The 22,603-nt window shown below is 37.7% G+C and overlaps 1 protein-coding gene across 1 annotated transcript in view; it reads left to right on the top strand.

Annotated features, from left to right (window-relative positions):
* Positions 1 to 14,158, top strand: part of LACTB2 (lactamase beta 2) — a 46,205-nt gene extending 32,047 nt beyond the window's left edge. The window contains exons 5-7 of the mRNA XM_036753623.1: positions 4,222 to 4,370; positions 12,580 to 12,661; positions 13,627 to 14,158. Of these exons, the coding sequence (XP_036609518.1) occupies positions 4,222 to 4,370; positions 12,580 to 12,661; positions 13,627 to 13,670 (275 nt within the window). The 3' untranslated portion in view covers positions 13,671 to 14,158. The remainder of the gene's footprint in view (positions 1 to 4,221; positions 4,371 to 12,579; positions 12,662 to 13,626) is intronic.
* Positions 14,159 to 22,603: the final 8,445 nt, after the last annotated feature.

Raw genomic sequence — 22,603 nt, 5'->3', positions numbered from 1 at the left:
CTCCGAGAAATAAAAAATCTATGGGAAACCTCCTCCAATCACTACAGAGGCCTTGGTGCCTGAGCCAGTTTCCCTCTTTTTAACATTTTTATTAATTTTTATTTAATTTATTTAAATTTTCTTTTTTATTGTGAACTTATCAACAAACTGATTATTAACTTAATTGTCAACAAATACATATTTCAACATAGAAAGAACAAGGAAGAATTGTTAGAGAAATTGAACTGTTTTGTATCCCATTCTGTGCCTTTTTGTTTTCATCTGTGCTTCTCTTACTAACCTATCATCTCATTACCTCTTAGCAAGGTGAGGCCTCTCTCCCCTACCCACCTTTAGCAGATGTGTATCACGCAGCAAAACACTGGCCCTGAGTGAGAATATATATCTCATTCTGCATCCTTGGTTCATTACCTCTCTGCTCAGAGGTGGGAGGTAGATTCCACCAGGAATCTCTTGGAAGTCATCATTGATTGAGTGTTACTGAGTCATCATTGATTGAGTGTTACTGAGTCTGGGAGTACAGAGACTACAAAGACTGAATTTCAGCAGCATAGGGAACTCCTAGACAAGAATCTCCCTCTGCTAATAAAGACTGATACCCTCTCCAACTTAGAATCTTAAAAGAATAAATGTCTTGCCTGGGGTCACAGGGCCAGTATGTTATCATGTCTTATGGCACAGTAACAGTACATTCATGTGCCAAAATTTGTTCAGCTTTTCACCTAAATGATGAGTACTATTTTGTTTCCAGTTCTTCACTACTACAAAAAATGCTACAACAGTACCTGTACATATAGGTCAAAATTTCAAAAGAAGAAAATAGTAATTCTTGGAGGGGTGGTGAGGGAATGTGCTCATAATGAACTATTGGAGGCGCTATTTAACAATTCTGGATAGTCATTTGGAACTCTACCCCTTCCTTACTTTTCTTTCAAAAATCCTAATGACTGCTCTTTCTACTATTACCACCTGTTACCAAATGGGATTTCTATTCCCCCTAATCCTTTACAGAATAGAATGCATCTTAGAACTTTTCCCTGATTTTCCCAAACCTGAAGGAAGCATATAGTCAGTTTGAGGCTTCCTACAAGTATTTGGGTTTGGTTTTTTTTGGGGGGGGTGGTTTTTTTTTATAGAAACTACAAGAAAACATGGGATAACAGGGTTTCTCTTTTGATAGGGGAAAGGGAATCTCTGTCATTGAATACAGATGCCAAAGTGAGGTATTTGGAGACTGAAGCATTAGTCATCAGTATTTCACTTTTAAAAAATTTTGCCTGACTCTACCTCTCCTGAGTAGTCAACCTTAGGGCAAGGGCTCTGGGCAGAAGAGCAGGATGAAACCAGGCATGGGAGGAAGGTGATAGAGTTGGAATGGGGAAGGGTAGGACAGGGAAGGACATTGAGTCTGTGATGGTGTGTGCCGGGGCTGGAGAAATAGCAGTGGTGTTGGAAGAAATGGGGACTCCATTCCTCTTTCACCTATACTGTGGTTACTGCTTATTCAGCCACCTCAGACCTTGTCATGGATCTGCACAAAACTGGCACGGAAGTCTTAGGCTTCTAGAAGTGAGCTGAGAGAGAAGGGAAAACAAAGCAGCAATTTCCAAATTGGGGAAGGCAGGATTTTGAAAAGTTCTAATAGCCACCAATCCAACGAGGTAAATTAAGGGTTCCTTAGTAACTGTATGCATTTTGTTTAAAAAAAAAGATAGAAACCAGAAGCTTTAAATTTTCCATTGCTTATTTCTGGTAAGTATCTTACACGAAGTCATTTACATTAAAGATTTTTCTGTGGAACTCTGGCAAGTCCCTTTTACAAAATAATCTTCAAGCTGGAAGGGACCTCAAAAGTCCATCTAGCATAGCTCACATCTTAACAAGAATTCCCTCTACTTCAACAATTGGTCCTATATAGCCTTTACTGGGAGACAGTGACATCACCTCTCTAGATAGTCATTCTACTTTTGACAACTGATTGTTGAAATTTTTCCTTCTATTAAGCAAAAACTGGTCAATTTACAACTTCCTCCTGTTCTGTCCTATGGAGCCAGAGAGGTGGATTTCTTTCAAAGGAAAGCCTTTCAAATACTTGAAAATAGCTGTCATGTGCCCCCTAAGATTTCTGTTCTTTAGGCTATTCATCCACAATTCCTTTATCTGAACTTCAGTGTCTTAAATGACTTCACTATTCAAGTAACCCTCCTCTGGACACTCTCCAGTTTAATACCGTTCCTAGTATTTGGCACCCAAAAATGAACACAGTATTTTAAATGTGGTGTGACTAGGTCAGAATACAGTAGCACTGTCACCACCATCCCTAATCATGAATACTATGCCTCTCTTAACCAAAAATTGCACTTTTGGAGGGCTATCATATTATAATATCAACTCATGCTGAACTTTTTCTCATAAACTGCTGCCTACTCGTGCTTCTTCCATATTGTACTTGTGAAGTTGATTTCTTAAACCCAAGATTAAGATTTTACATTGATCTTTATTAAATTTGATCTTATTACATACCATCCTGTGTTAAGCTTTTCAAGATCTTTTTGGACCCTGACTCTTTCATCCAGTGTGTTAGCTGTCCCTCCTAGCTTTGTGTCATCTGCCAGTTTGATAAGCATGCCATCATAGCCTTTGTCCAAGTCATTGAAAAAGATGACTTGTCTTGGACATTTATCATAAGCCCAAGATTATAATAATAACAATTAACATAAGGCTTTAAGATTTGCAGAGAGCTTGACATATATGATCTCATTTCATTGTCACAACAGTTGGAGATAAGAGCAATTATTATCCTCATTTTACCAATGAGGAAACAGAGGCAGACAGACTTGAAGCAACTTGCCTAGAGTCATATATTCAAAGTTAGGTCTTCTTGACTCCAAATCCTGCACTATGCCACCCAACTACCTACAGATCCCTGGAACACTTCACTAGAGACCTTCCAAACTGACTTTGAATCTTTAATAATAACTTCTAGCCCACATTTCTCTAGCTTTTCCACAGGAATTGCACAAGAGATTTTGTTAAATGATTTTCTAAAATCTAAATAAACTGTATTTTCTAACCCTCACAGAAAGAAAGTGATGGTAATTTGGCATGACCTGTTCTTGATAAAGTCATACTGGCTTATTTTGATCCTAACACATTACAGAATTTTGCCAGGAATTGAAGTCAGGTCGACTGGTTTGTCATTTGCAGACTCCATTCTCTTGTTCTCTCTTTTTTAAAATTTGGGGCAAAATTTGGCCTTCAGACTTACAGCATTCATCTCATTCTCCACCATCTTCACAGATCCCTGGTAATGGCTCAGCCATAACACCTGCCAGTTAGTGCCTGGCAATGTAATTCATCTGAGCCTAGAGACTTACAATTTTTTAAAGCAATTAACTATTCTTTTACTATCTTCCTCTCTATCTGGGAGACAATTTCTTGCTATTCTGGAATGAAGGGATGGCATTTTTTCTGAAAATAGTTTGTTTTTCATTACCTTTTAAAATGTCACTTTTTTTAACCAATTCATGCATTTTAACCTGTATGTATTATTTTGCATCGTAATAGTATTGGAAAACCACACTCATTGAAACTAATTGGGAAGGTTAATATGAATTACAGAATATTATAAATAAATGTCTTATTGCCTCCCAAAGAACTCAAACTAGGCTAATGAATTGGTGCTTAGATTAAGCCTGTTTTAATAAATAGAATAACTTCTTCTATTTATATAGAAATGGTACATCTGTGATTTAGGCCTCTTGAAAATATTTGTTCTCAAATATTTTAAACATCTTTCCTGCAATCTATTTGGTTACCAGTTAATTTGTTTTCTTTAGTTAGAAATGGTTTATGAAACGCAACAAATACCAAACTGCTTAGAACTGTCCAAACTTCCAAATTAGTAAAGTTCAAATATAAGTATTGCTTTATGAGTTATTTCAACCAATCTCAGTCACTGATAGGAAACATGATTTTACATTCTTATTGTTCATTCTTCCATTCTATATTTATTGCTTTTAATGTGTATAATAAGTACATGTTTACATATTTTACTTTAACATAATTCTGTTCTTTTAGATTATTCTTTAAATTTTATTTTATTATAACTTTATAGCAGTCAGGAAGATTCCTATCTCTTAGAACTATGATAGCTTGTGTTGAATAAATAAGTTCTTTTTATCTAAATGGTTTGTGTTTTGTAAATATATTTTAATTTAGGACATGGCCCAGTCATCAGTGACGCTGAAGCTAAAATTCGAGAATACATTTCTCACAGAAATGCACGGGAACGTCAAATTCTTAATTTTTTTCACGATAATATTGGAAAGTCATTTACTGAAATGGAACTTTTAAAAGTTATTTATAAGGTAATTCAAGTTTATTATCTGGTTTGTAGAGCTCCAAAATTGTAGACAAAATTTCATTACTGTTATGAATCATTGGCAGAGTATATAGTGGTAGGAAGTTGATTATACACAGTTACACCTCTGTTACTGGAAGCACAACTTCTAATAACCTCAGCTATCCAGAACCCAGCCTTTAATTGGGGAGTAAGAGGAAAAAGGCCTCTGTGCACATAAGCAGCTGTCATGAAGCCAGACACAATAAAGCCTACGTATTTTACTTTCAGACAAAGTATGGTTGACTTAACTCAATGATATCACATATAATTCTAACAGTCATCAAGTTTCCCAACCTACAACAGACTAGAAAAGAATCTAATAAAAGCAGAGGCTCTAACAACATCCAAAAGTGACTGTTAGCAGTTTGCTAGTGAAAGGAAGAGTATAAAAGACCAGTATGTATATGTGTGTGTGTATATGTATGTATGTGTGTATATATGTATGTATATGTGTGTATGTGTATATATGTATGTGTGTATATATGTTACATATATACACATATATATATATATTAGTAGTCCTGAAAGTATTACTAAAATTGTAGCACTGTAATAATCATTGAAGATGATGATGATAAATATTGCTGATCAAGAAAAGATTTGTGTTCCTTATATTCTGAGAGGTAAGGGAATAGGTAATATATTTTTTGACAGATTTTCATGAAGAAATAGTTTTAATTCTTAATATTTTGATACTTCAAAGTAAACTTCAGTCAGCTGGAAGATCTATTTGTGTGAGACATCTCATTTTTCCCCATGATATCAGGTAAATAAGATATTACAGTATCTCACAGTGTTTTTTCCTGAGGAAATCAGTCATCACAGTTACTCCTTCCTATATGATATAGCTAGACAACCTGTCAAGCTTAAGTAAAAGGTACTAGCAAGTAATCTGAGAAAAAAAAAATTCTTATCACAAAGAAATTAACTTAATGATTAAGAGGTAGAAGTATTAAAGATCAGATTAAGTCAGAGGGAGAAAAATTGGGAGCTTACCCCACCAACCAGCAACAACAATGTTTATCAATCAAATTTTAAAGAATAATATTATAATCCATTCAAACTAGGCTAAAGATATAGGAGGAAGGGAATGTGAATATATCTATAAAAATAAGATTATTTTTAGATGGGAATATTTTTGTATGGTTGTTTACAAAAACCAATAATTAAAACTTCATAGAATCAAAAAGTTGGTAAGGGCTTTCAGAGCCATCTAGTGAGTCCAGCTCAGTCCACAGCTGAAAAACAATTGCCTCTCCAGTATCAGTTCTTGAAAATCTTCAGCAGGAGGAAACCCACTACAACTCAAATCAGGCCATTATAATTTTTTAAAGTTTTTCCTCAAATAGTGCTAAAATCTACTCTACTGCAACTTATGCCAATCACTTCCTAATTCTATCCACTGGGGTTGAGAAGTCTATTCCTTCTTCCACCATAAAATACCTGGACAGCTTTTATCCACCCCTCCTTTTTATTTCTTCTCCAAACTAAATAATCTTAGATCCCTCAATTAGCAGCCCTCCATATATCTTGATCTCTAGTCCCCTCACCTCCTTGTCCACCTTCCTTGGATGTGCTCTGACTTGTCAATGTCTTTCCTAAAATGTGGAGCCTAGAAATGAACACAGTATTCTCTCCAGGGCAGAGTAGGATAAGACTATCATTTTGTTCAGGGAAACTGTATGGCTCAATGCAGTGTTAATTTGGGGGCGGCAGTGTCACAGTGAGGCCTCGCATTGACTTAGTAGTACAACAACAACAAAAAAAAAAACCTCAGATTTTTTTTCACAAGAAATATTGCCTAGTCATATATATATATATATGTATGTATGTATGTATGTATATATCCCTAATCTTATATTTGAGTTTAAGAGAATTAAGTTGTGATATTTCAAATGTGTCCCTATTTCATATGAGAATAAGCTCATTGTTGCCTGTCAAGATCTTTATCTGGATCTTGACTCAGCGGGGAACCCAGACTCTCATCAACTACAAATTAGACAAATATACCAGCTATACATTCATCCAAGGCATTGATTAAAATGCTAGGAAAGCTCAGATCCTTGGGGCACTGCAGTAGAGACCTCCCACCAAATTAACATTTTACCCACCCATTGACTACTCTGAGTCCAATCATTAAACCATCTTCCTAACTGTACTGCCCTTGAACATAGCTTTTTTCCATTTTTTTTTTCACAATAGCATGAGAGACTATGCCAAATACTTTACTGAAATCTAGGTAAACTATATCTGCAGCATTCTCCTGATCTAATGCTTACTACAGAGCTTGGCACCTGGTAGGCATTTAATAATTGCTTATTGGTTGACTGGTCTACCAGCTTGGTAACCTCATTAGAAAAGGAAATGTATCATTCTGGCATGTTCTTGATGAAGCCATGCTGGTTGTTGGATGATCTGTTCTCTCAAGTGCTTAATTTAGTCATTGGTGCTAAATGAAATGCTTAAGGAGAGTATTAGCTCCTAAACCAGTACCACTTTCAGTACAATGCACAAGTTTATTTTTTTTAATAAGATGCTATTGCAACTCACAAAAAGCAGCCTCTTGAACCATTTAACGTATATCTTATTGATTTATTTAGGAATGCTTTAGGAATTAAGGAAAAAGACTGTCATTTGATCAATAAATAGTAATATACTGGCTAAGTGGTATACTAGCAACAAAGAAATGAGGCATACTCTCAGTTACCAAAGAAGGACACTGGAGAAATTAATATTCAATTTCTAATATGTCATATATTTGAAAGCTTTAGCACACGCATAAAATATAAACCTGAAAAACTTAACATTTAATGTGTCTACTGCCGTTTGTTGATTTGGTTAAGAAAAGTAATATACACTTATTATTTAATGAATATAAATAGCTTGACTGTCCCCAAACTGCTAACAAATACAACTTCCTCTTGTGAATTACACTTTCATAGTTTTTCATAACCGTTTTTAATTTTTTCAACAAAATAATTTCATTGCAATAAAAATCAAAGGAGAAATCAGTTTTTCAGTGTACTGAAATTGTATCATATTAATTAGTATTGAATATATTGGCATGTTTTTATTGTAAAGAGTAGGTTTTTTGTTATAATAGTATTTATTATAAGGAGATACATATTTAACTCAATAAATTTTGCTAATAACTTTCACACAGCAAAATTCTGAACATTTATTTTTATTATAAACTCATCTGTTTCATGGGAAAATATTTTTTCCCATTAAAGTCATTTAAAATATAGCCTAACCTTCAGAATAGTTGATCTGAAAAGAAATTTAGAAACTATAACAATAAACATTTTTCTCTTCTGCGTACTGAGCACTGTGCTAAGAGCTAGAATCCTGCCCACAAGTAGCGTACAGTACAGTATGGGGATAAAATACCCATTGACAAAGAGAGCTGTCATCAATAATTTTGCATTAAGTGCATTAGAGAGTTGCAGAGCCAAGTTGTATTTGAGATTTGAGTGAGAACATCATCACCAACAACATGTGATGGCATTTGAGTTGGACTGAAATGAAGGGGACGGAATTCAGCAGATGAACAGCAAAGGCAAACATTCTAAGCATTGAAAGAAGCTGGGAAAGTGTTGGGCAGCATATTTTCATTTGCCTGGATTGTACATTTAAAAATAATCATTTTGGGGGCATCTAGGTGGCACAGTGAGTAGGGCACTGGCCCTAGAGTCAGGAGGACCTGAGTTCAAATGCGGCCTCAGACATTTGACATGTGCTAGCTGTGTGACCTTGGGCAAGTCACTTAACCCCAATTGCCCTGCCAAAAAGCAAAAAAAAATCATTTTTAGAAATCTTTCTTTGTTATTCACATGAAACCTCCTTTGTGTCAATCACCAAAATAACACATTTTAAAATAATGAAGTTGAAAAATATTTATGCAAAAGGTATTTTACATATCAAAATACGTAATGAAATGAGAAAGAAATGTTACAAATGAAATTATTGCACATTTCTATTTTCGTGGCACTGCTTTTTCCTCTGGTTATACCTGTTTGACCACTTCTGTTTCCATGTTGTCTTCCCCATTGACTGTGGGTTCCTTTAGAGCAGAGAATTAGGTGTTTATTTTGTTGTGTTGTGGGATTTTTTTCCTTTTGTTATAAATATACTCACTTTGTCTAGGAATAAACAATACTCTTTGGGAAGCCAGGAACATTTTAATTATATTTTACATCTATTCAGTCTGAATAAATGGGTATATCCCCTGAACAGAGTAAGGAGAGTACAAGGCCTCAGATGGAGGATGCCAGTCCTTTTATTGATTCCTAACTTGAATCTCCAGCCAGGCTCTTCATTTGCCAGATGCAATCCCCTGACTGTCTATGTCATGCCCTCCTCAAATGGCTCCTTTAAGCATGTGTACAAGCCTCTAACCTTTCACCCAACAAGAAGCCTGGTCTCTGCTAGATCACAGCTCTGATTAGAACTAGTTCTAATCAGTCACCTGACTTACATTCTGCTAAAGCTGGGGAGGAGGGGGAGAAGAGGGATACTTTCAACTCTGTGGAAATAAAACTGCCTCCACTATTTCTCACACTTTCTTGGTATCCCCCTGGCACAGAGCCTGGCACATGGTAAGTGCCTAATAAATGTTAGTTGATTGACTGCAAAACTAGATGTTTAAAAGATAGATTTCCCAGTCCTAAACATTTAGTTGAAAGAAGCCATAGAAGTACATGTGCCCACCACAGCCAAACACACCCTCATTCATCTTAGAGATAAAAGAAACTAGGCCGCAGGAGGTTAAGTGATTTAACCCAAAGCACATGCAATTAGACTTTCAGAGGAGGTACTTCCCATTGAAAGCTTTCTTTTGGAGAAAAATGGTCAATTTATAATATGCAACATACTTTAGTATTATGACAGTCAAGGCCACTTTCTCCATTCAGGTCATCCAAAAAACATTTTTGGTAAACATTGAATGGCCAATAATAGCCCCTACCCAAGCCCTTGTGGCTCATTGTTTAGGTTCTGATGGCTTAGGATAAGTGTAAATAGCATTTGTTTTCTTTTCTGGCCAGAAACTCTGAATCTTTCCCTCCCAGATTGATAGTTTTATGACAGTAAATTGTCTCAATTCTTACCTAAGCTCTTAGCCATTGAATGGGCGTTGCCTCAAACAAACCAAGGCCTAGGAAAGACTTTAATTTAGAAAGGCCAGGGTCTCCCACTGAATCCTGGGCCATTGCCAGTCTTGACTTTTTGTGTTGCCGCTGGACATCAGTGACTCTAGAGGAAAGAGTGAAGCTGACAACTTTGTGCAGCTCTACCTCACTTCCATCCAATTCACAGGCAAGTCAAGACACCATCTTTACACTGTTATCGGTTCTCTTGATGAATGAACAATGACAATAGTGTACATAGTGTTTACACAACAGTACTAGTCTAGGTTTCTGCAAGCAGTCATTTATGTTAAGATCATGGGAGCTTACCTGATAGATCCAACCACAGAGATAACATTGTTCAATCTTTTTATTAGTAATATCGAGTAAAACACAAAACAAGGAGAGGTCTACTACTCATAGATGTATGCAGCTGTAATTAGAGGATGTGCTGAAGAGTCCAAAGGAAGTAGCATTTCCTTATAAATGACTGTCTCCAGATTTTCTTCACTGATGCCATTGTAGTGATTAAATCAAGACCTAGAACATTGCAGAGCCATAAGTTCCACAAACACTCAAGGGGACATCCTAATAATACATACATGAAAAACCAAGTAGATGAAGAATGCCTGTTGTGCAGACTGTGCTGTGTATTTGGGTGGTGTAAGAGATTGGTAAAAATTAAGTTTCCACAGAATAATTAATGAAATGTTAGCTTGAACAAAGAAGGGAATAAAAATTAACTAAGGCAGGTGGACCCAGCCAATAAGAGAATAGCTTGTGGTTTTCTAAAAACCACAAACTCAGGATATAGGCAAAACTGGTCTAAACCAGCCAGATAAGAGTCAGTGTTGAAGGGAGAACTGGGTCAAATTGCTATCACTCATGTTTAATTGGCTAATTGAATATTACCTTACACACTCACAGGGAGGAGTTTTCCACCATTTTTGAACATGAGATGTATGTGGCAGGGGAACGGACATACCAAGGAGTTGCATGTGAGGGGCATATAGGGAAGATTGTAACCCGCAAGGGAGCAGACCAATCTGTTCTCTGAGCTGATGCTACATCAGTCTGTGTCAGTCTAACAATAAAGCTGGTCTTGCTCCTGTATTCCCCATTTCCTCTTCCCAAAGAAGAGTGAAGCCCACTCCTGATCAGGAACCTAAGCCCAACTCCCTTGGATTCCTCAATAATAATAAATTGCCCTTGATACCTAGATCTCTGTGCCAAGTGTATTTTTAACAAGTGGACCATAGAGATGATCCTTCAGTACATATGTCTTGGACAGACATTGCAGATGGACAATGATTTGGGCCAAAAATTCTATAAACAAGCTAAATTGCACTGAGAAAACTATGCAGAATTTCTAATGGCCCCAAATTTCTACATGAAACAAAAGCCCATCTTTTAAACAGTATTCTTCCAGTGATAGTATGTCAGAGGTGAGAATCACCTCTGAAGGTCACCCAAAAGGCAATGGAGAGACAACTGGATGTAAAAAGTTTCATAAAAGATACATAATCAGAAAAGGAGGGGGCCAGTCATGTATAAAAATCAGAAGTTAAACAGTGGACAGCTTGAATGCTGTTCTGGTTGTTTGTCCTTCAAAAAGGACCGGTGACATCACAGGGTGATGTCTTGGGAGTAAATTAGATTTAAGTGAGGCAGAGCTGCCCAAAGTCATCAGCCTCACTCTCTTTTCGAGTCATTGAAGTCCAGTGGCAAGACAAAAGTCAAGATGACTGGAGTGGCCCGGGGATGCAGTGGATGACCTTGGTGCTTGGTGTCTTCCTTTCTGACCAAGCTTTAAGGGATCCACAACTATTGAAACAAAATGTTCTTATCTACCCATTCCCCTGGGGGAAGTCTTCATATTTCTTGGGGTAGATATTCCCCTAACTCAACAACTCTCAGCCTGGTTTAGCCCATCTGCCACGGTGGTTTTACTAGGATGTGGCTGTTGTACATGCTACAGCTACAGCTAACTCTCACAGGTGAGAGTTAGATGATAGGTGGACACTAAAAGTGAATGAGCAACCCTGGAAAAGGCTTAGCAAACCCTCCCAACAAAGGTGCTTGTCCTCCCAAGACACCCCTGTACACCCTTGTTCTAGTACTCATGTAATGTTAGGAAAACCTAAAGGAAAATCCTAGCACATTGAGTAGACAGTCTGGAGAAAATGGAGAACTCTTCAACAAGAATTGTACAGAATAAGAAAGAGTGATTTGGGGAAAGGGGGGAAGGGGTTGCAATCAGCATGCCTAGAGGAAGTGCTTATACTTAAGAAGATGAATGAAATCACTGGTCCATTGAAGTATTGCTGCAAACAAAACAAATCCTACTTTTAGCCTTCTCAGTTCCTTTCCAGTTCACCTAGGTGCAAAAATTAATTTTTCTCTTATTAATTTATTATCTTGCCATTTCTGTAAAGTACCACCATGTTCTCTTCTATTCCTCCAATGTGTTTCTGTGACCCCATGCCTTCTCCCTTTTATCCTACCACCCCTTTCTCTGATTTCATTCTCAAGTCACTTCTTTTTCCTGTAGCTTTCCTACTTAAGGGGTGCTGGGGTGGGGTGGGCGGTAGTAGGAAAAACATTAATATTTTCATTTATTCATCTGTGTACCAGGAATTGTGATAGATGCTAAGCAAATACATCCTAACTCATTCTTTGTTAATACTCACCAATCGCAGATAAAATGTAAGTATAAAATTTGAGTCTCAGATGCTTATTAAGTATAAAAGTATGCAAAGATATTTTCATGTATACATTAGAACATTGCATATCCTTCTATAATACGACCAAGACTACTCAAAAACAATACTTTAGGGGTTGAATATGTCAGCCTAAAACAGAAACCTTAACAATGTGAAATACTTTCATGTCACTGTAGTAAAGAGTATGAAGTACTTTCATGATCACTGTAGTAGCATCTCCAGATAAAGCTTTTCTCTATATTACTTTGTTCCTAAGAGGTTCTATAATATATACCTAATGCGTTTTCAAAAGTAATGTTTTTCTACCATTTTTGTTTCATGTTAGAATACTCCTGAGCAGTTATATAAAGCAGCTAGTGTTAACCTCTCCCTTCATTTGAACAAATTAGAAAAAGATGGAAAACTATGTAAGTATTCTCTAAAAATGTAATTCTACTCTATTTTTTAAAATTCTGTCAGTATTTTCACAGTTCTTTATCACTTGCTCATGTAGAGAAAAAAAAGTCAGTTCACCCAATCCAATTCTTTCCAAAATTTAGCTTCTAACCATCATACGACAAGAGGTGTGGGTCGTAGAACTGGCCAATTGTACAGACCCAAAAATCCTGAGCTGGGAGAGGAGAGATACAGAGGGAGACTGAGAGTATGTGTGTGTTTGTTTGGGGAAAACAAAATCTTATAAAGAATCAAAGCCATTCTTAATGATTTTTTGAGGCAGCTAGGGAGTGCAGTGGATAGAGAACTGGGCCTGGAGTCAGGAACACTTGAGTTCAAATCCAGGCTCAGACACTTAGTGGCTGTGTGACCTCTGGCAAGTCACTCTGCCTCAGTTTCCTCAACTGTAAAATAGAAATAATATTAGCACCCACCTGTCAGAATTATTATGAGGATCAAAGGAGATATTTGTAGAGTGCCTAACACAGTAACTGGCACAAAGTAAGCACTACATAATGTTAATTTGTTATTATTAATCCTGTTACCTTAAAAGACCAGGCCAGTCACAGAAGGATAGCTTCAGTTACTAATCTATCCTAGGCCACAGAGGGTATGTTTTTTGAAAATGATTGGGAACAAGCCTTAGTTACCCAGGAAATAATGAAATGGTTACTCTGGTGTGTATTTGCTAAAAATGAAATTAATCTATTAAAACAATTCTGTGATCTTTATGGAAGTCTCAGTAATCTATGAAAGATTACTTTGTGATTCTTCATGAATTGCAAAGTCTTAAAACACTTTCTAGAGAAGTCTCAGTATCATCTATATCTACAAAATGATGCGTTTTCATATGAGGATGAGGCATAGGACATTATTTTGTAAATACCATATCTTTAAGTTAGTTTAATAAATTTCTATTTCCTTTGTCTTTTCACAGCAAGCACAATGACTCCTGAAAAGAAATGGAAAGCCAATCTCTAGTTTCATGCTAGTGAATAAAGAATAAATAATCTGAAGTCTTTACTAAGGAAGAATATTGAAAAAGAAACTAGCTACAAATAATTAGCATCACATCTGCTCCATTATCAAAAATATAAGAATTCCACAATCTATATTTAGAGTATGCACTATAATTATAATTCATCTAACTTTTTGTTATTTTCAAGACTTTATGAAAATAGATTATAATGATCTGTGAGTTCTTAACAGACTAATTAAAACTCCTATACTTTAAAATAAATGAAATCAGCTTATTTTAAACAATCTGCTTTGAAAGTTGTCCATATGATCCAGTTGTCAGTAACCAAAAGTAACAATTTATTTTTCCTCAGTTACTCTAAAATAGTACTACATCTTTAATCCTTCCTGCTTCTTAAACTAATTATTAACACTTATGTCTGGTAAATCTATACGTTATCATGCATTTATCATTTTTATTATCTTCTAATAAAAGATCCAAGATAACAGGCCCTTGTCTTCAAAGAACTTATTCGAGATAGATTTCCTGTCTTTCAGGCAGCTAGGTGGTATGAATAGAGCACTGGACCTGGAGTCAGAGTCAAATCCAGCCTCCAGACACTTAGTAGCAGTGTGGCCTTTGGCAAGTCACTTAACCTCAGCCTCAGATTCCCCAACTATGCAGTGAGGATAGTAACAGCACCTACCTTGCATGGTGGTTGTTAGGATAAAATGAGATAATATTTGTAAAGCTCTTAGTGCAGTGCCAGGAAGTAGGAGGCACTATGGCATTTATAAGTGCCAGCTATTACAAGTATTTACTCTAAGAAAGGATATTCACAAATAAATATGGTATGAGATAGAATATGGTAACTGCATAACCCATGTGTTATTGGAGCCCTAATTCCTGAGGAGAGATCTGCGTGCAACTTAGGAGACATCTCTTGTGTAACATCTCTAGTTTATGTCTAAGAATGTCACTATCTGACTTGCATGTACACAGAAACACACACACACAAATTAGCTCACATCCCCACCCAAAGCTTCCCTAGGAATATCATTACATCTCTCACTCTTCTCAAAGGGACGTTGGTCTCCTTTATTTTTTGAGGCATTTTGGATTAAGTGACTTTCCCAGGGTCATACAACTAGTAAGGGTCTGAGGTCATATTTGAACTCAAGTCCTCATGACTCCAGGGCCAGTGCTCTATCCATTGTGCCGCTTAGCTGCCCCTTCTTGTTCCCTTTAAGCATTCAGGCTAATAAGACATCACACATGGTATAAATTTTAATTTAACCCAACAAGAACACAAAGTGGGCCCCCAACCAAGTTCCCTGACTGTTAGGAAGTCTCTCCTCCCTTTTCCAAAAGGGATCCTCTTCTCTGATGTATTCCAATTTCCCTCTGATTGAAATAGGGCTGAATTGCTCCTGAGTTGTAATGGTAATCAGGGTGGGATTTTTTACTATTCTTCTCTTTTGGAATGCTGAGACTATCAAGTAGCTTTAATGAATCTGGTCTTGTTTTGAATGGGGCAGGTAAAGTGGGATCTTTTGTGTTGGAGTTTTTCTTAGCTTCATTGATTTGTATATGATGTGGTGATTTCCCACACCCTAAATGGTGAGCCTCCAAGCCCCCAGGGCCCTGAACACCATATATGTACTGGAAGGTTAGTGTTTCGCTTTGTGGGGTACACTCATTGAAAGAGTGATGAAACTCTGGGCAAGCCATTGAAATAGCCCCCTCCCCTGGCTTTGTAACCCAGATAGTGGTGCTTCTCTGGTAACTATGCATTGCTATGGATAGACTGGTTTGTATTACTGATCCGTTTATATAATGTATGTGATTTGTAATTTGTTTGTATTTGCCCTGAAGTTCAGGGGGCTGATCTCAACTAAGTGAATGATATATACATGTTTAATTAAACTAAGATTGTTAACCCCTTAAAGTTGCTTTCCTTAGAAAAGCAGATCAAAGAACCTGTGTTGGCAGCCCTTCCTGTGTGCTGTTGTTGTTGGTCTTACACAGCCACAGTAGCTGCTAGCAACATTGTTGTTACATGAGTGTACTTAGTTCCCTGTCAACGTGAACTCTAGTACCCTAAAAGCAAGGTCCATGTGTTTCTACTCCTCCCTGATATTTGTGGATCTGCCTTTTTGCTCTTTGGTACATCTTTCCCTGCTTGGCTTCTTCCTAGTACTAGCAAGGGCAAAGTCTAAATGTTTGTTTCTTCCTCTTGTGGTTATGTTGACCATTTTCTCATCTGTCTAGCACTACCACATGGTAGAAGTGGTTCCCCATGGAGACCACAAGAATATACAGGCCTCTCCTGATACTGTAAGCCCAGTGCTTCCATGTCTTACCGTGGACCACATGTTCCCTCATATCTACAGATACCTTCTTAGCATGTCCCAGAGTATCCCCAATGAATAATACAGGAAGAGCTAACCTGCATATCTGCTACAAATGGTATAATAGAAATTGGGAAGCAGAAGAATCACAAAAAAAAGTTTGATGAAGGAAGCAGCATTTGAAAGAGCTTTAAATGATAATCAGGACTCTGGCAAAGATTGGGTCGTGGAGCAAATGATTACTCCACAGGGAGGACGGGTTGTGAACTAAGACAAAGAGACGGGAAAGTATCAGGTATGTCTATAGAAAATCCACTTCAGAGCACAGGTGAATGGAGTAATGATGATCTAAATTTTTTTAAATATTTTTTTTTCCTAACTAAAATGCCAGTACCTTGCTATAATAACCTTTTTAAAACCAAATTGCTCACTAATAATGGAATTTTTGGTTTTCCCTCCACCAGGGTACTAGGTTAACTTACTTTTAATCACTATTACATAATTGCTTTTCCATAGAGAAGTTTTGAAATGTAATTATCTTGGTTATGTTAAAGAAGATATCTCTACAAATGACTTTTAAAACCAGATTTTTTTTCAACTATATGGACACAAATAGGTTTTTAACAACTAAGAACAAGTCACTCAGTGGGCACAACTGAGTTTGGAAAATCTGCCAGTGGTCAAATGGAATCCATGACTAAATTTGGTCCAGTACTGGAAGGTCCCTACCCCATAGCTAGCACATATAAGAAACGGGGGGAGCAGTTTTGTTTCCGCAGAAAGTATCCCTCTTCCTCCCCCTCCCCACCCCGCCCCCTCAGCTTTAGCAGAATGTAAGTCAGGTGACTGGTTAGAACTGGTCCTAAACAGAGCTCTTGGGTGAAAGGTTAGAGGCTTGTATGCATGTTTAAATGAGCTATTTGAGGAGGGCACGACATAGACAGGGGGTTTTATCTGGCCAATGGAGAACCTGGCAGGAGATTCAAAGTGGGGGGTTGATAAAAGGACTGGCATCCATCTGAGTCTTTTGTACGCTCCTGTACTCTGGTCAGGGGATGTACCCATTTATTCAGACCAAATAAATATAAAATATAATTAAAGCATCCCCAACCTCTACCGCTTGTGTGGCGTCCTTTCTCATGAGAAAGAATAATAAATGCCTTTTCTGATTTAGGGCTCGGACTCCAAACTCTTTATTGTGTTGTTGCACACACACAGAAAAAAGCAGAAAAAGAATCATCCTCTTTTTTCTGTATCCTGGGCTCATAAACCCTGGAACATACCAAGACCGAAAAAGGGACAAACCAATAGCTTTATAGCTATGATAACTCAGAATCACAGAATTTGAGTTGCAAACAACCTCAGTAGCCAGCTCATCCACAGTTCCCAAGCCTTCCGTCCAGAAGTACAGCTGAGAGGGGCCCTAAACCAACTCCAAGGTCAGAAAAGAGGCTAGAAGAAAAACAAACAAAAGAATCCTACCATAAAAAGCTAATGTGACAGGGACATTCAAGATACAAACAGGATAGAGTAACTCCAAAGTATCTGTTGAGGGTTGAGGGAGACAAGGTCCAGGAACCCCAAGACTGGAGTTCCCAGATGGGGTCATTGAGAGGGAGTGCCCCTCAAAGACCTGAGTACTGGAGAGGGTCAGGGCTGTCTGGAATGAATTCACAATCTCAAACATTCTTCAAGTCAAGGTGGCAAAGATTTATTATGCTTTATAGCGGGCAAGAGTTCTTAGGGAACCTGCAACCTTACAGGGCTACAGGTAAAGTTTAAGTACAAGATTTGGGGGTGAAACCTGTCAATTAGGTATTTTAGGGTGGGATTAGGAAGTGGTTAAGGGGTGGTCAGTTCTTAAAGAAACGTACTTTTTATATCTACTGCACAGGTATCTTACCCAGAGTTCACTGGGAAATAGCCCAAGGGTGGGGGGCTACCTGGGGGTGTGCTTTTGAATGTGAAACATCACTAAGTCAACCAAAGGTCAGGGCTCGCTGGAGATATCCAGGTTGCTTCCATCAAATATCTTGTTGGACAAGATGAATGTAAGGGAGTATACATTTGAATATAGGATACATATCAGGAAGGTCATTAAGTAGTAAATACTGTTATGTCCCAGTGCACAGTCAATTAGCAATACACAAGGAGTCCAAACTAATAAGTTCTATAGGTTCAGCTAGCCACAATATCAGGAGGAGGGATAAGTGTTCTGCTAAGGCATGCTGCCCTTGGACTGGAGAGAGACTGCTAGGGCCAATGCTTTGAAACTAGGGAGAGATGTGATTTTAGAACTGGGGTCTAGGCACAGGCACTCAAGCAGAGTCTATGGGGAAATGTGATGTTAGAATCAGGGCCCAAGCACAAGCACCCCATCATATCTACATGCAAAACCTCAAAGAAAAACAAACTTGGGTACTTCTCTTCCTCCTACCACTTAAACTATTACTACTGCTTTCCAGGATGTCTGAACCAATCCACCATTTCATCAAGAGTGGATCTGTGTGCCTGTTTTTCCACAAAACCTTAAACATTTGCAATTTCTTCCCTTTTTTTTTTTGGCCAATTTTGCCAATCTGATGGGTAGGATGTGGAACATTACAGCTGCTTTAATTTGCATTTCTCTATTACTACTTTGGAGCATTTGTTTTTCATATGGCTATTCACAACTTGGATGCCTTTCTAGGAAAACCATGTATGCATATCCTTAGACTATCAATAGACTACAACAAGTACTAGTACTATTAGGACTACAAATGCTACTACTACTATTACTACTACTACTACTGCTACTACTACTACTACTACTACTACTACAATCTGGAAATTTTTTTTGAAAAGGAAAAGAATGTATAAAAATGTTTGGAGAGCAATTTGGAACTATGCCCAAAGGGCTATAAAAATGTTCTTACCCTTTGACCCAGCAATACCACTTCTAGGGTTGTATCCCAAAGAGATCACACAAGTGGAAAAAGGACCCATATGTACAAAAATATTTATAGTGGCTCTTTTTGTAGTAGCTAAGAATTGGAAATCAAAGGGATGCCCATCAATTGGGGAATGGCTGAACAAGCTGTGGTATATGAAGCTACTGGAATACTATTGTGCTATAAGAAATGGGGATGATACGGACTTCATAACAACCTGGAAGAACCTACACGACATAATGCTGAGTGAGCGGAGCAGAGCCAGGAGAACATTATACACAACCACAGATATATGGATTCTGTGATGACTAACCCTGACAGACTTTGCTCTTCTCAGTAACACAGTATGCAGGGACAGCTCCAAAGGATTCAGGATGGAGAGAACTATCTACATCCAGAGAAAGAACTATGAAGTATGAATGCAGATTGAGGCATACTTCATGCTGGCCTTTTTTCTCCCCCCTTTTTTTTCCTCTCTTTTGTATTTGTTGTTGGGTTGTGTTTTTTTTTCCTTTGGTTCTGTTTCTTCCTTCTCATGATTCATTCCATTGGTCATAATTCTTCTCCATAACTTGACTAGTGTGTAAATTAATTCAATGCCAAGTTATACATGGAAGTTATATGGGACTCCATGCCATCTTGGGGAGGGGGGGGGAGGGAGGGAAGAAAATGTGGAACTCAAAATTATGTAGAACCATGTGTTGCAGACTAAAAATAAAAAAAAAAAGTTTCCTAAAAAAAAAATGTGCAAAATAGAAGCTCTTTTTGTTGAGCAAAGAACCAGAAACTAAAGGGTTACCCATCAATTGAGGAATGGCTGAACAAATTAGGGTATATGAATTAATGCTACTTTGTGTATTAAGAAGTAATAGTAGCAATAATTATAGCTAACATTTATATAGCACTTTTATGTTTTCAAAAAGCTTGGCATATCTTAACTCATTTGATCCTCACAACAACCCCGTACCTGCAATAGGTGCCACTATTTTCTTACAAATGAGGAAATGGAGGCACATAGGGGTTAGGTGACTTGTCCAGGACCACACAACTAATAAGTTATCTGAAGCTCGATCTAAATTCAGGTCTTCCTGTCTTCATTAGCAATGCTCTGTCCAATACTAACTAGCTGCCTATGGCAAGAATTTTCAGGGTCCTTGCTAGTCACTACACAAATAAGCCAGCACAGATTACAGACAGGTACACTGTAGTTTATTCATTCATGGGTGTGACAAAAGTTGATGGACATATGTGTTTAACAGTTCCAGTGATATTACACACACACACACACACACACACACACACACACACAATTATATATTGTCTTGGGAAAGATCAGGTAGTTTTGAGTAAGATTAGAATTGTGTAAACAGGAAAAGGTATATTTTTAGTAAAAGAAAAAGGATGCTTAAACTGTTTTTTTTAGTATGCAAATTTGCTTTTGTCTTTAATAAATGTAAAATTATATGTATACCAAAGAATTCTTTTAAAATAAATTTCTTTAAGATTTATTATAAGTAAAGTTTGATTTGTATACCTGTTTTATATACCTATATACCCAGGGTCATGTAAAAAAAATTGTTTTTTAGGTTTTTTTTTTTGTTTGTTTACAGCACTCAGTTCCAATGAGGGTACAGTCTCCGGGAATCCCCTTGAACCTGATGGGGTACAGTCTCTAGGAACCCCCTTAAACCCTCCTTGAATCTTCCCACTAGATCTGGCTTTCAAGCATTTCCTTATCGCTAGGACCAAGTCTCTGTTACCCTTAAACTAGCCTAGCCCTGTATTGTCTGTTATCTCCAGGTGGCCTTCACCTATTTCCCACCCTTAATCTCACTCCTGGAGTCTTGACCTCTAGTCATCCCAGTCCCATCAAGATCCTCCTTAGACTCCTCCTCAAGACACTCCCTAAACCCCTCCTCTAGTCACCTCAGACTACTTGACCACCCCTCAATCCTTCCCACAGTCTTCCTGTGTATAAGATCCATCTTGCCTCCACTCAGATTCAATCTACCTCTGCTCAGATTAATCTGGCCCAAATTACAAATGCTTAGGCTCCCTAAGAATCAACCCAATATGGCGAATCTTTAATAAACTTTGTCTTTTTCCTTGGCTGAGAAGGTTTGAGTCGAATTCATTTTGCAGGACCTGGCATGTCAGTATTTTGGGGTCTCGAGCACCCCAAAAACATATGGTTCTTTACCCTCATCATTTTGGTTTAACCTCATCAGTTCCACAAGTTTTTGAGTTCCAAATTTTCTCCCCGTCCCTTTCCTCCCCTTTACCCCCCAAGCTGGCATGTAATCTGATATATGTTCTACATATACCTTCACATTAAACTTACACAATAGTCAGGTTGTAAAGAATTATAACCAATGGAATTAATCATGAGAAAGAAGAAACAAAACCAAAAAGGGAAAAAAAGAGCAAATAATTTGCCTCAATCTGCATTCAGACTTGATAATTCTTTCTCTGGATGTGGATAGCTTTCTCCATCATGAGTCTTTTGGAGCTGTCTTTGAACCTTGCACTGATGAGAGGAGCCAAGTCCATCAAAGTTAGTCATCACAGATAGCATGTGTCCTGTGTCTATAATCATGTATAATGTTCTCCTGGTTCTGCTCCCCTCACTCTTAAAATTTTTTTTAAAGGACCTTTAGCATAGCTATTCACAACAGAGCAAAGAAAATAGTCTCTTCCTTATCAGTGAGTTAGTTAATTAACATGTGTTAAGCTTCTACAATGTGTCTTATTAGATAGAATAAAGAGAAGTGGGTGAGTCCTGGAATTATTCAAAGTCCTATGACTTTTCTTTCATAACTGTAAAGTGACTGGGGGAAAAGAGGTTCCAAAGGAAACATTCAGTACATTTAGTGTCACACAGAAAAAGAAATATAATAACAGCAAATATAGCACAAAATGGAGTCAGTTATATTCTCTCCAATATCCATTTTCGACATACCTAAATGATGAAGGAATAATTTTGATGATCAAAGGGATCAAATGATGAAGGTTTCAGAGAAACCTGGGAAGACTTGTATGAACAAATATATACATATAATGATACAAAGTGAAGTGAGTATGAGCGGAACGAGTGAAGACCTCTCATAGAAGGGGACAAATTAAATAAATAGAAATAAGTAGGACAGTGAGTCCCATTTCTCTACTTAGATATTTTCCTTTCTGTAAAGCCATTTCTCTACTTAGATGTTTTCCTTTCTATAAGCCAAGCTAGTGACCAAAAGGTCCACGAGGATAAGAATAAGACACTGGATATTCCCATCCTGTGTATTTACCTAAGGGCAAGAGGTCTGAAAGAAAGAAGACTTAGAGGTGAATGTCAGCAAGCATGAAATCCTCTGAGAATAAGAATAGGACACAGGATGCTCACCTCTTGTGTATTGACCCCAGGATAAGGGACCCTCGGCTCAGAAGAAGAATGGATGAAAAGCCGGAAAGCCAGGTACAATGTAGACGTACAAGACCAGTTAGGTATGAATGATGGGAGACAAAATGTAAGGGTGCTGGGGGATATCCATCACAGATGTAAGGGTGATGGGAAGCATCCGTTGCAGAAGCAAGGGTGGTGGGAAAGGCTAGTTTGCCACAGATGTGAAGATGAGGTAACCAACAACTGGCTTCTGCTTGTCACAGATAACCAAACCATTTATTCATTGT

Source organism: Trichosurus vulpecula, chromosome 1, assembly GCF_011100635.1.
Source record: "Trichosurus vulpecula isolate mTriVul1 chromosome 1, mTriVul1.pri, whole genome shotgun sequence".
Classification (NCBI taxonomy): domain Eukaryota; kingdom Metazoa; phylum Chordata; class Mammalia; order Diprotodontia; family Phalangeridae; genus Trichosurus; species Trichosurus vulpecula.
Note: the sequence above shows the minus strand (reverse complement) of the source record. Positions and strands in the feature narration are given on the sequence as shown.